This window comes from Eublepharis macularius, chromosome 1 (assembly GCF_028583425.1).
Source record: "Eublepharis macularius isolate TG4126 chromosome 1, MPM_Emac_v1.0, whole genome shotgun sequence".
Lineage (NCBI taxonomy): Eukaryota > Metazoa > Chordata > Lepidosauria > Squamata > Eublepharidae > Eublepharis > Eublepharis macularius.
This window is the reverse complement of record NC_072790.1, coordinates 122,732,295-122,750,524: the sequence shown is the minus strand read 5'-3', so window position 1 is coordinate 122,750,524 and position 18,230 is coordinate 122,732,295. Positions and strand designations below refer to the sequence as shown.

The window sequence follows — 18,230 nt, the reverse complement described above, 5'->3', positions numbered from 1 at the left end:
ATACATGTAAAATCTCACTGTCTTATGTTTTCCTTTAGAAGGAGAGTATATCTTGTCATAACAAATGGCATACAAAAGAGCACCTAAGGTATTTGTTGAACTATCACCCAAAGAATATTGATTTAAACATTCCGATAAAATGCCAGGCTCTCTCAGGGAAAACCACTTGACTCTCTTCTTTTATAGTTCCAGGATTCCTTCTCAAATTCTGGCTAATTAAAATTGGTTTAATCTCCCTGGGATTTTCCCATGGAAGTGCTACCATAACTGTAGCACCGCTTGTTCCTCCAGGGAGAATCTCTAATCTAAAGGTAGTAAGAAAAGAAAACAGCAGATAACAGAATTTCAACTCTCTCCAAGACAGGGAAATTTGCCTCTGAATGAGTTTTCACCAGCTAAGTTGATGTCAATCAACTGGAGTGGTCAGCCAAGCTACCCTGTGAAGGATCTACTTTAACTGATGAAGTTAAAAGTTTTTCCCAATAGGATCTTTGGCTCTTAGTTAAGGTAATATACACCTTTAAGTGATGACCACCTAATAAAGATAAAACTCATAATCCTAGTATACTTTTAATCTTTTTCTTGCAATTGATGGTTACACATTGTAAATCTTGCTGGTCTTTATTGTGCTACTGAATTCAAATCTTGCCATTCTACTGCAGACCAACATGGCTACCCATCTGAAAAAAGAGTGCTGACATGTCCAAGTTTTAAAACTAAAGAATTAACCCAAATCACTGCATTTACTCTACGAAGCATAAATCTTCCTAAGTAAAACACATTCTATGCATGTCATAAGCAAGAAACCTTTGGGATCCTTTGCATGTGTGTATGTTATGTGCTGTCAAGTCACCTCTGACCTATGGTGACCCTATGAAGGAAAGATCTCCAAAACTTCCTATCATTAATAGAGTTGCTCAGATCCTGCAAACTGGAGGACATGGCTTCTTTTATTGAGTCAAGCCATCTCATTTTAGGTCTTCCTCTTTTCCTACTGCCTTCCACTTTTACTAGCATTATTGGCTTTTCCAGAGAATCTTCTCATGATGTGACCAAAGTATGATGGCCTTAGTTTTGTCATTTTAGCTTCTATGAAGAATTCAGGCTTGATTTGATCTAGTATCCACTTATTTATCTTTTTGGCTGTCCATGGTATCCGCAAAACCCTCCTCCAGCACCACATTTCAAATGAATAAATTTTCTTCCTGTCAGCTTTCTTCTCTGTCCAGCTTTCACATCCGTACATAACAATGGGGAATACCATAGCTTGGATTATCTTGATTCCCAGATAGACATCTTTATGTTTAAGGTTCTTATATAGCTCTCTCACAACTGCTGTTTGAAATCGTTCAAGATTTTCTAATCCTTGGCTCAATCATCAACCAAAAGGGAGACTGCAATAAAGAAATCAGAAGATCCTTCGCATAGGCATTGGTTAGTAGTCAATAAGATCCAGTTACTACAGCATTACATTTGAATATGGGTAACCCAAATTAAAATCTCTTCTTAGCCATGAAAGAGAGAGTAAGTAGGATTTAGCAAGTCACTATCTTTCAGGTTATTAAATCTCACAGTTGTTGTAGGGCTAAAAGATAATACTACAACTTTCCCTATGGAAAGTATAAGAAAGTAAAATACATTTTGTCATCCTGCCTTAGAAACATAAAAACATAGAGCTGGAAGGAACACAAGATTCATCTAGTCGAACCCCTTGCACAATGTAGAAAATTCACAGCTATCTCCTCTCACAACTCTCCTGCTCTACACCCAGAGGAAGGCAAAAAGGTCCAGGCTCCCTGGCCAATCTGGTCTTGAGAAAAATTTCTTCCTGACCTGAAAGTGGTGAGCAGCATTACCCTTGACACATAAGAAAAGGCCACAAGAGCCTAGAATGAGCTTATCCTTTCCTGCCCTCCCTCTCACAATTGGCTTAAATTCATAATGAGTCATAGAATCAGCATTGCTGTCATATGGCCTTGAATAATAAATTTTAAAAACATACAATTACCTCTTCTTATACCTATTCTAATTAAAATCTCAAAACTGACAGCTAACACACGCATGAAAGTCATTTGTACTAGCCAAGAACAATCCAGTAAAATTACAAAATTGAAAAAGAAACCTTCCACATTAATTTGCTGTCCTGAATAGCTGTTTCACAACTGAATAAAGATCATTTTGTCTGAAAATTATTGGCCCTCTGCCTTCCACTAAAAAGTCTGATTAAGACTGCAGTCCTAAGCATATTTACAAGGAAGTTGTCACACTGAAATCTATGGGGCTTTGCCAAATAAACCTGCTCAGGAATAGATGGCATACATGTTAGTGTAGCAGTACTTCCTACATTCTCCACTCTAAATCATATTTTGTAGTGATTCCTGAATTTTCATATGACTGCTACTACTTAATTCATTACTAGCTGTAAATCATCCTTATCAGTTATACCTTTTCACAATTTCTCTTATCACATTTGCAACGTCTTCTCACTAACAAGGTATTTTTATACAGGGCTACCAACAATGGGGGGGGAACAGAAGGTATTAAGACATACATCATTACTATATTTAACAACAGACTGGCTAGCCACTATATGATTAATAAAAGCAATAAAACCAGGCAACGTACAAACATGGCAGGGTCTCAACATCCTAACAAGATTCTACAGAAATGCATTAAAATGCTTTGTAAATTAACCCTCTCCCCTAAAAATGCCTAACGAGGACTAAATATGCTTCAGAATGTTGAAATCAGTTTGGTGTTATATAAAGTGAAAAAAATGTTGGAGGAGGATGAATCTGCATGGTTCAGATGCTGAAAGTTTGAAAAGGAAGTTTTGGGTGTGTGGAGTAGACATGGGCACGAACAGAAAAAAAACGAACATGGTGTTCATTGTTCGTTGCCATCCACGAACAACAAACATTGATGAACATGACCTGATCACGAACATGTTCGTTGTTCGTTGTTTGTGGGAGCCAGCAGGCTCGCCTCCAGCCATCAAGATCCCTACCACACCACTCCCAGAAACCCTACCTGAGCAGGCAGCAGGAAATGTACCAATAATAAATAATAGCTTGGCCCCAGAACCTGGCAGCAGCCCTAGAACCTGAAGGGGTAGATCCCTACCACACCACACACAAAGAAAATTCAAGCTCCAATGAACTCTCCCTGTCTCTCTCTCAAAATGTCAACAGCAACTGTTTCTCTCTCACTGTCTGCAAAACCAGAGCTGAGAGCCCCCCTCCCCCCTGCTCTTTGCTTCCTTGCAACAAATTTGGAGCTCCACACTTGAAAGGAAGACCTGCCTATCAAGCTAAATTGGGCTTAGATTGGGGTTTCCAGGGCAACAGCAGGAGTTCAGGCAGTCCCTGCCTCCGGTTGCCAAGGGAATTGATTGCAGGTGCTAGATTGTCTGCCTTGACGAACAGCAACAGCAATGAACGAGGCTTGCAATGACCACCTGTTCATTTAGAATGGGGCCTCATGAACAGCTTGTTCACGAACAGCTGATTGGGCTGTCAAAGGCTTTCACGGCTGGAGAACAATGGTTGTTGTGGATTTTCCGGGCTGTATAGCCGTGGTCTTGGCATTGTAGTTCCTGACGTTTTGCCAGCAGCTGTGACTGGCATCTTCAGAGGTGTAGCACCAAAGACAGAGATCTCTCAGTGTCACCTCAGTGTCACCTCTCAGTGACACTGAGAGATCTCTGTCTTTTGGTGCTACACCTCTGAAGATGCCAGCCACAGCTGCTGGCGAAACGTCAGGAACTACAATGCCAAGACCACGGCTATACAGCCCAGAAAATCCACAACAACCAGCTGACTGGGCTGTTTGTGGCTTTTTAAAATCCGTATTGCTGTTCGTGCCCATCTCTAGTGTGGAGTACAATATCTGTTAAAAATATTTACTATAAACTCACCATGGATAATAATTAATAACAGATTATAAATTAACCTTGGGAGTTTCAGACTGCCATCCTAAGAACACTTTCCTGGAAGTAAATTCTAGTGAATGACATGGAACTTAATTTTGAGTAAACCTGCTTACGACTGCTCCCTCATGCATTCAACTAGAAATGTACAGTTAGGAATTAATTATCAAGATCTAACCCAAACCATATCCCATTTATAACTACTCTGAATCAGGGAACAGAAGTTTGTAATATTCAGAAGTGCTCAGAAACTGCACAGATTGACTATTATTATGGTATCTCATTGTCTTGTCTAATTCTCCAAATTATTCAGAGGAAGACAGTCAGTGATGGGAGTGAGTGACTCAGCAGATCAGGGTACACCTCTGCAGCTTAAAAGGGTTATTGTAGAATTATAAATAGTATAGAAGATGATAGCCAACACAAGCTAGATGATTAAGGGTGTGGAGTATCCAGGGCACAAAAAGCAAGCAAAATATCCTCTGTAGGGTTATTTAAAGCATGCATTCACAAGCACAATATCAATGTCAATAAAAAGCTTCTAAGCAATCTGCAGCAGCTTTCCATGTATATATAAGAGAGTTCAAACAAGTTCTTAAGTTTGCCTGGTGATCCTGTTCATGGTAAAGTTCTCAGCATTCCTGCTTGCAATAAGGTGGGGAGGGCGGGCACCCATCCCTTCAATTTAAAGAAAGCAAAGGGTGGGAGTATATTTTTAAAAGAAAAACAGAATGTGTGGATCATCATCATCCTTTTATGCCTGTGCCTGAGGCATATTTTTGCCAGCTAAACTCTCAATTCTTTCTACCAGGCTAGAAGAAAATTACTGAAAGAACTGGTGCACAGGGAGGTAAGGGAAGGGATATGGTTCAAGTATCTTTGCGCCTACACTCTCTGTGGGCTGATTCTTGACTAATATTTCAACATGTGCAAGGACTTGCACTTACTGAGTATTTTTTTCTTTCCCCCTCCCATAGGAGTCCCAAATGCTCACTGAAATCCTTTTCCTGAGGACAAGGGACCTCGCAGGAACAGGGTGGGGGGTGCGGGGTATTTGGAGCTTTCACAGGAGGCAGGAAAATTACTTTTTAAAAAGCTTTAAATAAACTTTATTAAAACAGAGAAAAATTGCACAATAACAGCTTGAAAGCAACATACAGCAGACATTAGAAATCAAAACACTGAAAGACACTAAATATTAAAGTATACACATAATTACTAAGTAATTAAAGAACAATGGGTCAACTAACTTTACAATCATGGATAGAACTACAGCTAATGATATATCTACATCATAAAAGTAGGAACTGTTTGGGGTGGGTAAAGGGGAATGTTGCCTCATTTCTTGCTATAAAGTCAATTAAAGTCTGACTCGATCTGCTTTTGTTGATCTAGAATTTTCTCCATTACAAATATGTAACACACATGTATGTACTATGCACACATAGTAGCACTGCATCTGTAGCCGCCCAATTTAATGGAGACGATGAGTGTGTGCAACATCACATGAATAATTTGTTCTTATTTAAACTGAGCCTGTATCTTACTACCATTTTCAATGAAACTGACTTCCAAATAAACATGCAGTACTTAATATTATATGTTAGTAAGTAACTTAGCACCAAAGCCTAAATATATATTTATTTAGAGTCAACTAACTACACAAAAAACAATTTAAAACATTGTAGAATATAATCAGTTAAAAACAACATAAAAAGCACAAAAAACGTTACACGTAAAAACAGAGGGGGAAGGTAGATAGATAGATAGATATGTTTATTGCTTTTCCGGCTGAAGCCATAAGCCATACAAATACCAACAAAATATGAACTGTACACTTGAACATACCCAATTCACATAGACATAACTCGTCATTATCACTTTAAACTATCTAAACTCATGAAAATCTTGTTTCTTTATCACCGTGGCTAAAAAGGAAGCCACTATAGCAGAGGTTTGATTGTCAGGAAAGGGGGAAGGTATAAAGATAAACTGCTGAGGTTTATGAAACCAGCTACATAAACAGCTGTACAACCACCACGATTAAGTCAAAATAACAGAAAAGGTAAAAAAAAAAAAAGATAACTACTCATTCAAAAGTCTGGGAGAACAAATGGGTCTTAATCTGGCACTGGAAAGACATCAAACCCAGCACAAGTTAAACCTACAAGGGGGAGGCATTCCAAAGTTGGGGTGCTACCACTGAAAATGTTCTACTCTTTTCTTGCCATCTGTCTAACTTCCACAAAAGAAAGAAGTTGTAGCAGGACTACAATTGATTACCTTAAAGGACAGGCAGGACATGAAAGAAAACAACATCTTAGATATTCTGACACCAAGTCATTTAGGGCTTTAAACATAATTCTGCCAGCATATCTTCTTAAAATGTGAGAGTGAAGCTCCTGCATTCCAGAGTAACCTAACTGGTTACATCATATCATATGCTATTATAAATAGGATCTGTTAAGTCTCATCAATTTTTATTTGTGTAATATCAGTTAAACAGAATATGAACTGCAAATACATTTATCCATTTCAAAAGATAACAACAACAACAATAATAGAGCATAGGAACTGTCATATCATTAACTCACTGTCTCACCTCTGGCAAGGGCATGTAGTGAACAGTAAAAAAAAATCATAGAGCAACGACTACACGGAATAAGTAGTTTCTTGTCCTGGCTTAGAAGAGCAACTCTGATATTTAAGTCAACATTCCTTTAATAAATAACATGGATATTATTTAGCACTGTGTTATACATTTCAAGACTTTAGAGTACCTCACACACATTATCTGAGTAATTTTTACAAAAGCCAGTAAAAGTTGGCCAATAGTATTATCAATAGATTTTAAAGCCAAATTTGTTCTTTTGTGCTTCAGTCAGAACTACTGTGTACATTCTAGATAGTCAGAGTTGTGTACCAAACAATGAATTCCATTGAATTAGAGAAAACACCAATTCTAATTTTTTTAAAGAAAATGGTATTTTGGCACATTTTCAACAATTAGTTTCTTTTTCAGTACCATGTTAGGAGCAGAAAAACCACTCAGCTGACATTAGGAAACACCACAACTGGAAAGGGGGTTATGTAATTTGAGTTTGTATTCTCGCTAACCCCTATCTCAACACCCATTCTTTGTCAAGATTTTATGCTGAGCTGGGGTTGGGAATGGGAATGAATCCTCCCCCAAGACAGACTCTAGTAATGCTAAAGTAAGGAAGAGTTTTGCTTCATGTATGTATTACATTTATATCCTACTTTTCTTCCATCATTGAATTCAAAAGTATCAAACTTAGGATTCCCAGTGGGACACTGACCACCTACTCTCAGACCTGGGTTGCATTCACTGTTGAATATTGTACTATCATTGTGCTATAGTTAGGTTTGCCAGTCCCCCACTCCCACCATCCACCCCTCCCCTGCTTACCTGGCCAGTGGGGGAGGGGGGAAATGTGCCTCCTGCGGTGTGCTCCTGGGTGGCGAGGTGTGCTCCCGTGCTCCGCAGTGGCACAATTAGGGCCTGATTCGGGACAAATCGAGCTAGTTTTGAATTTGCCCAAATTGAGCCATTGCGCAGTGCAGCAGCACTCCCTGCCCTGCAGCAGCCAGATTCGGGTCACTGTGGAGCGCAGCAGCACCCCCATGCTCCGCAGCAGTCCAAATTGGGCTGAATTGGCCTGATTTGGCCCCCTGCATAGCCCAGGAGTGCTCCCAGGGTGGCACATGGCCTGTGCAATGACATCACTTCCTGGAAGTGACATTATCGTGCAGGCCAGGAGCGCAGGACATCAAAAAGGTAGCTGCCAGGCCTCTAACCTCCCACTCAGGGGGTAGGGGGACCTGGCAACCCTAGCTATAGCACAAGTGGATTGGCAAAGGAAAATCTATTTGTGAGTGACTTACATTGTGCAGTGATAGCACAACATCCAAAATGCATGGATGCAATCCTGCCAAAGTTCAGCAAGTTTGCTGTGCCATACTGTAGACTGTATAGCATAGTGAACAGATTCTACATGTATTAAATCTATATTATGTCTTGCTTCAAACTATAGTGTTTTGTGGAGTTTATTTCGTGTACCAAAACAATCTCTTAAGAAACTATTAAAAATCATGCTTATTAGGCTACAAGAGTGGGGTTCATAAGGTCTTGTGGGGTAAAGTAAATCGCATTGCCCCCTTTTACCTTCCCACCTGCACACTCAGCATTTCCTTCTCTCCTCCTATCACACTCCTTCCAGATTTCTCTTCCCCTCTTGGTCTGGGTTTTCCATCTCTGTTCACTCTGAGCTGCCCCCCCCCGCAACCCGTCTGTTCATCACCCTCATATGTGCCCTCTTACCTCTCTACTCCTACCACCTCACTGACACAGGATAGAAACAAGCAGAAGGGGAAGGCGAACCAGAGTAGGCTCTAGCTTCCTCTGATTGCATACTCATGGCGGCCATCAACTTCAAATATCTTCTGAACAATCCAATTAAAACCAACATATTTATGTTCTTCTACTATTTACAGCTATTGTAGCAGGATTCACAAGAGTCACACTCAGCAGAATAAAATTTGGGCTGAATGAATGAATGAACTGCCCGAGGAAGTCAGAAGAGCCCCCACTGTCCTGGCTTTCCGTAAATGATGCAAAACCGAACTGTTCAAAAGGGCTTTTTACTCAAATGGGAGGGGTGTATTGTAGGGATGGGGTCTCAGACGCTTTGCTAATGAGTTAGGGACCATACACTTCATCACTATATTGCCTTGCACATTATCTGCTGCTTTAAATACGTACTCCTGTGTACCACCAGTGCTCCATGTTATCTAATGTCAGTGCTAGAAATGATTATGTTCTGCTTCAGTATTTTTTCTACCCTGTATTGGATTCTTGCTAATACTATGTCTTTTAAACTTGTATCTATTTACCCTATGGCATTGTTTATGGAAATGTCCTTGATACTGTATTGAAATGTACTTGATACTGATTGTACTAATCTCATACTATGTAATCTGCCTTGAGTCTCAGTGAAAAAGAGGGACTATAAATGACATAAATAAAATAAATAAATAAAATTTTCCCTTTTTACCTGAATGCTGCACATGCGTCAGATAAATAGTGAATAAGAACAGCAAATGAAGCTTCCATTTCCATAGACAGCACCACATGAGGCTCTCAGAAGACATCCTATGAAACCAGAAAATACAAGTACAGGAAAATATAAATTGTCCTTTGTGTGTTTTGTTACTTCAATAACTCTAATGATACACATAAAGGATTGTAGTCTGATGGGTATCACAATCCAGTCTCTAAAAACAGGAGTTTGCTTCATTTCAATGAGTGTATAGCTTCATTTTTAAAAATGCAAATTGTGTATGCAAGTATGGTCTCTGAACATGTTAGCTTAGTAGAGGGTTGCACTTTTTTCTCTTGCCCCTCAGGGTCAGTTTAAGCATTCTGAGCCAACAGTGGACCAGGAAGACAAAAGGAGCCTGGAAAAAGAACACACCATCCCTGGTTATGGCCATGCCCCCAAAGGAGGAAAACCTGGCTGGTGGAGAGGACTGCAGTTCTTTAGTGGGGTCTTGTGCATGGCCACTGCTGGCGAGAGAGCCCCAGGGAAGGAGAGGCAGTACCCAGCCAATCAGCCCACTGGAACTTTCCCCAGAGGCCTTAATGGCCAACCTGCCCCTGTTCTGAGAATATTTGACTATTCCTAGACTCAGTCACAGTGGGAATAGACTCTGAAGTCCAAACTTGACAGACTTTTGTAAGATATATTAATTATTAGAGAGACATTGTTTTGATTTGCCAAAACTTCCATACCTTTCATCTGCAAATCACAAACATGAAGGCCTCTTCTAATTTTACATAATATATATCAATCTGATTTTCTCACTTTTCCCCATAAATGAATTAACAAAATAAGCACTGAAATATCGAAGTGTAAAAATGCACTAGAAAGATTCTGGATCTGGCAGTTCAAAGGATGCATGGTCAAATGTCCTTTAGTCTACATTGCTGTGAAGATAAAAACTTTATCCAAGCACATAAAAGTCCTTTCCTAGAACTGTAGGTCCTCCTGCCACTTCACAAGTTGCTTTTGAAAGTGCCCCAAGTTCCAAAAGTGGCTTGCCAGGCGGGTTTATTACGCATGACTATTTAATCTGAAATTGCCAGGATTTAATTACACTTTTTTTTCTCCTGGAGAACCCAGATGTAGTTAACCCAGTGCACTGCTGCCTTTTCTGTGCTGCTTTTCTGTTTTTTAGATATCTTTTGTTGTGATTGTTTTCACTTTAAATACAATAGCAGTGAAAGGATTCCAGTACAGAGTTACAGAAGCCCTGCAGAGACTTTCCAGGGCCATTGGTCCTTTAAACTTGTTTCTTGTTTTAAAACAGGTTCCTTTATTCAGCCTAAGTGAAGAGGAGGCAGTGCCCAGGCGGTCAGCCTACTCAGACTTTTCCTAGTGAGGGCTGGTGCAACACAGCGGTTAAACTGTCATACTAGGACAACCAGGTTCAAATCCCCCATTCAGCCATGGAAGTCTGTCAGGAGACCTTGGGCCCATCTGTCAGTCTAATCCATCCTTGCAGGGTTGTTATTTTCAGGATTAAGGGGGGCGGGGATGATGTGAAAAGCTGTTTTGGGTTCCTGGTCAGGGAAAAAAGTGAGAGATAAATAAATAATGATAACAAGCTATTACTTCCAGTGCAACCTGGTGGCCACAGGTCTTGGAGAGTAGGAGGCTTTCATTGCTACATTTGTCTTCACAGCCAAAAGCATTTTTTTCATCCTCCCCCTCCCAATATCATAATCATGCAATTATGACTTTAAATCAAAAGAATATTAATGAGCCATCCTTTTGGCTACAAACCAGAAGCAGTAACTTAACTATGCCACCCTGAACAGAGTTACAACTTTCCAAATCTACTCAAGTTGATGGGCTTAGAAGGATGTAATTCTGCTTAGAGTTGCATGGTAAATCTTCCCCTTCTTCACAATTAATTAAGGAGCCATTCAGCAATAATAAAGTTGTTGTGAAAATCAAGAATAATTAAGAACGGCCATGGGGAAGGGGACAGAGGATAAATGGGAAGGAGAGAAAGGCTGTCACCCAATCCTCCCTTCCTTATCTAGCTGCTGGTCTCAAATGCTCCATTGTGCTCTTAGTATCTGCATTTGGTTCTCTTCCTTTCCCAAGCCATTTAAGAGCTATGGGAAATGTGGGATGCCTGGAAAACAGACATGCTGGAATGAAAGCAAAGAATCAGGGGCCAATATGCTGCTGTGCTGCATTTCTTAACATGGTGGGTTGAATCCAACCATCCTAGGAGGCCTCCTCCAGTGAAAGAGCAACTTAAGTTGGAGAAAGGTTCCTTAGGCTAGAGAAAGGCTTCAAACTCAACAGCACTTCATAGCATGCCTATTAGGATGGGTGTTGTAGAACTGTTATAGAAATATGTTTCCTTATTAAATGTAATACTGAATTATCCAGGGATGTGCACCCCCCCCCCAAATCGAGTAACTCAAATCCAGGTTTCCAGGAGCGGAAGGAGAATCTGGGATCCCAGAAACCTGGGTCAAATTCTCTGATTCAGGTTAGAGAATCCCAGATGTAACTAGTCGTTATTCCCTATAGGGAAATACATCTGCAGGGTGGGCATTTTTAAGCAATCTCCACCAAATTTGCAGGGTACCTACTCCTGACTGTCCCCTAAAGATACTTAAATTTCAGGAGGATTGGACCTCTGAACAAGCTTTCCCAGCCACTCTCCATTGTTTCCTATGGAGGAAACATTTCCAAGGCTGTTGAGCTCCACAGCTTCCCCCTCCCCCACTTGCTTGGGATTCTCTGGTTTGACATTACTTCCTTGCAAGCTTATTGTTAGATAATCCCACTGTTGAACCAGAGAATCCCAATGTCAAATCTTTTACTGAAGCTAGTGGGGAAGTGAGGCTTGCCAAGCCATAGAGTTTAAAAGGCAGCAGGTGGCAGCAGCTTGAGGGGGCTCTTTTGGAGCTCAGGTTGGGGGAGGGGCAGAATGGGATGGGAATCCTATCTGCCTGCTGCCTTTTCCCCATTCTGCCAGCCTCACACTGCCCTCCTGCACTGGTGCAGAGCTTTAATCCAGCTCCATTTGCATCACTGCCTGCCTTCTCAATCACTGCCTGCTGTGACTGGATAATCCAGTCCAGCAGAGTTTGGTCCCCAGATCAGATCCAAGTTTCAATGTAGGGAACTGAAAAAGCTGGATGATGTCAAATCAACATAAATCTGGCTTTTTCACCAGCTCCTGGAGCCAAATAGCAAACCCCTAAAATTATCATTCTGCTTCTACAGTTAGCTGAAGAGTAATCCTTAGCAGTACTAGTTATTGATGTGAAAAGGGTGAGGGGAAGCTACACTTCCTGGAAGCAAAGAAGCAAGCAAACAGAATACTACTTGAAACAACAATTCTAAACAAAGTTTAAGCTGCACATAGTTACCTCTCTAAAGTGATTTCATTGATGGGGTCATTTAGCACTTTCAATCTTAATTCCTTTGAGAATTACAGACACAATGTGACTTTTAAAGATTAACTAGCGAATACTTAAAAGATAAACTAAATTTAATGGAATTAATTCATGTCACAGCGTATCTTTTTCTAATGACTTATTATTGTACAAAAATAAATATGTACTTGTTATATACTCTAAAATAATCAGTTTCGCACACAATATGATTGTTTTGAACCTCAATGCAACTGCAAATAAGTCTTTGTAAAAATCTGAAAACAAAGCATTCCATAATTAATATTTTTAATAAAAGTACAAGATGCTGGGATCTTTATTAGACCTAGAAGATTGCTTTTATTTCTCTTAGCCTCAGTTTCCTATTTGTAAAAAAACAATTTGAACTTACTTTGTATTTCTATTCCGTCCAAGTTCAGGGGAAATCAGTTATGAATGAGCATTAAAAATATCCATTCATGAATATCTTTCCTCTCTGGACAAGAATGCTGGTATCTTCATTAACATAATAACTAGGCTACAAATAGAATTCTTTACACCAAAGTATCTTATCTATCCACGTGAACACATTAAGTTACAATCAGTAGTTATTCTATGTTTGTAGCTCTGACTTAAGTTGAACTGTAAATATAGGCTACATTTTTAATTTAGGGATGATCAGATTTCCTAAATGAATCAAGGCCCCCTCCCTCAGACAGAATCTTGTATTGCGGGACTCCCAAATCAGCACGCCAAATTTTTCTTGGAAAATTTCTTTAGAAATTTTCTGTTCTTTCCATTGCTCCCAGAGACACAAAACACTAGCAGAAGCCTTTTCCCAAGTACCAAAAGAAGTGTTCAGTTTAGTGGACAATTTAGGAACTTTGGTAAATATGCTCCCATGGATTCCTAGACATTTCCCAAGGTCACTAAACTGTGATATTGCACAAGTATACTCTTGTAGCACTTAGAAATTGTTTCCTAAGTGCTCAGATCCTTAGAGTGCACCATCACAATCAAAAGAGCTCAATCAGCACTTGCAGGATTTTTTAAGTGCTACTTGAACACATTTGTGCAATCTTGCAGTTTAGTGACCTTGCATTACCAGTACTTCACTTCTGGGAAACTGTTTGCTAAACAGGTCACGAAAGAATATTTCTGAAATGAATTCTTATAGCACTTATTTCCCCCCTAGTATCTGATCACAAAATGAATAAAAAATGGTGAAGAGGAGGAAGTGAGAATTGCTTCTCTCCACTCCTGAGGCTCCACTCCTTTAACATGTCTAGGTCAAGTCCCTTGAAATCAAATGTCCACGGAGACAAAATCAAATTTCAAATAGGATGAAGCTATGGGAATCTGTTGTGTCTGTCTTCAGACAATTACATCTTAAGAGTTACTTTTTATGCTTCGAAAAGAGAGAGATCAGAAACAACTTTATTGCATTCTGATCTACCTATAATGACTGCATTATCAAACATGGCACAAAAATATGTAGAAGATCTAATATAAAGGAGAGTGACTGGGTGATTCTGAAAGACCAAACAATCCCATTACTTAAACCAGTTTCTAGCTCTCCTGGTACATTTTCCTTAGAATTTTTGTACAGCTATTTAAAATTCAGAGTGTGCCTGGTATTACCTCAGATACCAAGCAAAAAGGAACCTTGGAATATTAAAAGTTAATGTAAGTACCTGTACCCGCTTTCTCCCTTCAAGCACACATGGAAAACTGTTTTTATACATCTCCCCATTTTGGTGTGAGTAAGACCAACAGTGAATAGCCAGAGTGTACTCTGTTTAGAATAATTTGTTGGAATAACATATGACAACTTCTCTGCTGTAAAAAGGGATTGAAAATTCCTCATAATTTTTAACAGTCGAACTACTTCAAACTTAGGACATTACATCGCTCAAACAGAGCTGCCAATTTACTTTTGGAATGAGAGGCTACTGGTCTTTGTGACAGTTTCCAAGGCTCCCATTCCAGTTCCCTTCCTTACCACCACTGTCCATGCTGCTCCTGTACCAGTGGTTACTTGCAGCTATACTGATCCAAAATCAAAACCCAAAAACATGGACTGTGGTCTGCTCCTATACCTCCAGCCTCTAGCAGAGGCCACCTTATTATACCATTGCACGTGAACACCTATGCATAGATCATTACATTTTTTAAATTAGCTACTATAAACCTTGTGATGAAGACTGCTGTTCTAATAACTAATTATTTCTTTAGGATTTATATCATTTTATTACTGCAGTGATGTTCATTGCAAGATCTGTGATTAGGTGACAGCTCTGATGGACCCTAAGCATGACTCTGACATCAGGCAAGGCCTCACCATCATTTCCCATTACAGGCAGAGGGACCATTTAACCTCTCTGCTATAGAATAGGAGATGGTCAAGGCAAAAGGAATGGAGCAAGCAGCCACAGCAGCCCAAAGCAAGATGGTGAGGAAGCACCGAAAGATGGAGGCAGAGAAGAAAACAGCATGAAGCAACTGAAGCCAAGCCAAATCAGATAGCAGCACTGGCCTAAACAGGCAACTCCAAAGTGTGGAGCAGAAAGAAGATGCACAAGGGGGCACAGCCAACTGGGGGATACTCCTTTTAACCACACAGGGAGAATGGAACAGGCAGCAAAGACTGATAGGCCAGTAAGGAGATGAGTCACAAGAACACAGAATATCAGTTGAAACTGAGCTCAGATACTCTTGTTCTTAGGCATGACAATTAACTTCCATTCTGAAGCCCCAACAACCAGGAAAAGGTGTGGTGCTATACCACATGGGGGAAACCCCAGCTAGGCCTCAATTAGCCCTGCAGGATCATTCTCATGTCCATAAGGAGATAAAAGTGTAGCATCTCAGCCACGGCAATGCACCCCCTGAGTGGACATCAGAAAAAGATTCCACACAACTGACAGTAGTAAACGATGACTGTAATTAATACGGTTCTCATGTTGAAGATTTTTGAGCAAAAATTGGTGACAGAAACCTCACCATTCTTAAAACCATACCAGGATAGCAACATAATTTGGCCCAGGATTAATTTCACATATAACAATCCATCAAATGCTGAGCTTAAGCAACAGACATACGTTTAATCAGAAGAAAATTTAAAAGTGTACAAGGTGACCCTATCCTGTCACTAGCTGTGGAGTTGATACTCTAGTGACTCAAACTGCAAAAAAAAAGAGTAAGGAAGTGATAAGGCACCTTGCAGACTCTACATGTTTGGTGGGCTCCCCTCCAAGTGGTACACAGGGTCATCAACCACGTATTGTGTCCTGCCCATGCAGACGCTGCAGGCCCAGATGTAGGTCTAGCACTTTCCTGCTGAACCAGAACACAACTGCCAAGCTGCATACAGTATGGTGTTGTGGTAGAGCATCATTCTAGGATCCGGGAGATCCAGGTTCAAATCCCCCTGTGCCACGAAAGATTGCTGGGTGACCTTGGGCCATTAGCACACTGTCATCCTAACCTACTTCACAGAATAGTTGTGAAGATAAAATGAAGGAGAGGCGAACCATAGAAGCTGCTGGCTACGAACTAGGAAGAAAGGTGAGGTTTAAATGAAGTTAAAAAAAATATCAGGCTGGAGAGTCAATAGCAGTGGGCATTGCTGCAGCACTGGAGGTCTGCTCTTGAGGCTCAGAAGCTAGATATTGTATCTTGTAAGTTCAAAGTAAGAGTACACTACGGGCTTTTATTACCCATCTCTTTGATTCTCACACAAACGCAGACTCCATCTGCAACCTCTCGGTCTCTCTTTCTCCCATAATATCCCCCATACTCCCTCTCTATACAGCAGTAATATTGTTGAAGAACAAAGTCTGAGAGATTACATTTTTTGCAGCACATTGGGTCTTAAGCGTGACTTGGTAAAGCTGTGAGACAGTATTACATCCTCTATGGAATAAAAAATAAAAAGCAGTAACAAAATTTCTACATTTCTTTAATTATGCTGTCCTTCTAAAATAGCATGGTCTTATGAGTAAATAAATTTCTGTTTTTATAGTTTAATTTAAAATGAAGGCTTTTCCAGAACTGTATTACCGTTAGATTCTTAGCCCCCCCCCAAAAGATTGCTGCCTCTAACACGGCGGCTTATACCCAGGAAAGCAAATCTAACCAGACAGACTTAAATGTTGTCCATGTTAACAATGCCCAGGAAGCACAGGGAAAAATAATAATTTTATCCAGGAACATTTTGGAAATGGATGTTCTTTTATCCTTAGTCTTTGTATCTACTTGTGTTCTCCTGAATCCATTAATTGCCTATAACTCTTTGACTTCATATCTGATTACAATAGCATATAGGTAATTAGTAAGTCTGGTAACTGTGCTGAGTTTAGTACTATCCAAATTGAGGAGTCCTAGAACCTGGAAATATGATAAACTGTATTGTCTTGCAAATCTGTATCACCATGACATTCCCTACAAGAGAAAAAGAGAAACGTCTCTCTGGCAACACAGGATTCTTCTTTTGGATGGGCACAACAGACAGTATCTTTCAACCTAGGAGACAGAAAGTGCAAAACACTTTCTGTCCTTCAAACCTCCCTTCCATCATCTCTTTTTTAGTACAGTAGTTTTCTGGCTAAAGTTCCTTTACCCAAATTGTTTCAGACATCTCACTCAGGCAAAGTTTGAGATTTCATTATTTAGCTCCAGAAAGAGGCTTTGGCTGAACCAACTGAAATTGTAAATAGAAGTTCTAGCATAAGCCACAAGACTGTCTCAACTGTGTTCATTGTTCTTTGAGCAGAGCGAGACTGCAAAAAGCCAGAAACTATGTATGCCATTAAAGGTACTTGATTGATTGATTGAGCCAGAAACTAATAATTAATTGCCAATTAAATCATATTGTTAGTAATTTAAATTACAACCATGGCTTTTCTTTACTGTTCCCCCCTTCACCCCCGCCCCCAGGTCTAAGCGCAATAAACACCATCATTTTCTCTCTCCTGCTGAAATAAATTCCTTGGGGCTGGAAAGCCTCTTACCTGACTCCTCAGGAAACAGTCTCCCCACACACTTCAAGCCCTACCTTTCAGCCCAGAAGAGTCACCATTACTCATTGCGATGATCCCGCCTGCGTGGCCTGAGTGTTCCGTGCAGGAAAAGCAGAAAGGAAAGCCAACCTGGTTTATTGGGCTCCCAAGGGCTGGCAAGGCATCACACACATAGTTGCACGGCCAAGAAGGGGCGGGGTGGGGGTGGGGAGCCGGGGAGATGCACTTTCTCCTGCGACGCCGAAGAGAAACTTACATGTTGACGCTACTTGGTCCGAGCAACCATCCTCTCCTGCGGGCGCTGCTCTTCCTCCTCTCCTTGGCTCTCTCCGGCTTGGTGTCTAAGTTCGCCGCGCTAGTCCATCCCTCAAGGGTTTCCACGGCGCCCACGCGCGAAGCTGGAGGCCGGCCTGACTCCTTCCTCCTGATGGAGGGAAGGGGTCGAAAGCGCCAACGACGCTAAAGTCTCCTCAAAACTTTGTCCGAAGGAGGCAGTGGGAAGTTCTCCGGCTGCGGTTCATTGAGAACGAAGAGAGACGACAGAGACGGGGACGGGCTCTGGCACTTGCGCCTCGGCCCCGCCCAGCCGGGTGATTCCCGCGCCAGAGGGAAGAGCAACCTCCGCGGGGGTTTCAGGTGGCTCCACAGAGCCTGTGTGACTCCCGGGCAGGCTCGCCTCGCCTTGTCTCGCCTCCGGAGGCTGGACTACAATGTCCCGCCCCACCCTGTAGTGACGGGAGTGGCAGTCCCAGCGAAGGGACCCACAACTTTTTCAAACGCACAACTTAACACACACTAT

General features: G+C 41.0%; 1 protein-coding gene across 2 annotated transcripts in view; it reads right to left on the bottom strand.

The window, feature by feature from the left end:
• The window catches only part of ADGRG6 (adhesion G protein-coupled receptor G6), a 183,255-nt gene extending 165,276 nt beyond the window's left edge, over nucleotides 1-17,979 (bottom strand). For both annotated transcript variants that reach the window (XM_054980842.1, XM_054980850.1), the window contains exons 1-2: nucleotides 17,688-17,979; nucleotides 9,004-9,101 (exon numbers count right to left, since the gene is read on the bottom strand). In XM_054980842.1, coding sequence (XP_054836817.1) covers nucleotides 9,004-9,101; nucleotides 17,688-17,689 — 100 coding nt within the window. In that variant the 5' untranslated portion in view covers nucleotides 17,690-17,979. The remainder of the gene's footprint in view (nucleotides 1-9,003; nucleotides 9,102-17,687) is intronic.
• Between the last annotated feature and the right edge of the window lie 251 nt (nucleotides 17,980-18,230).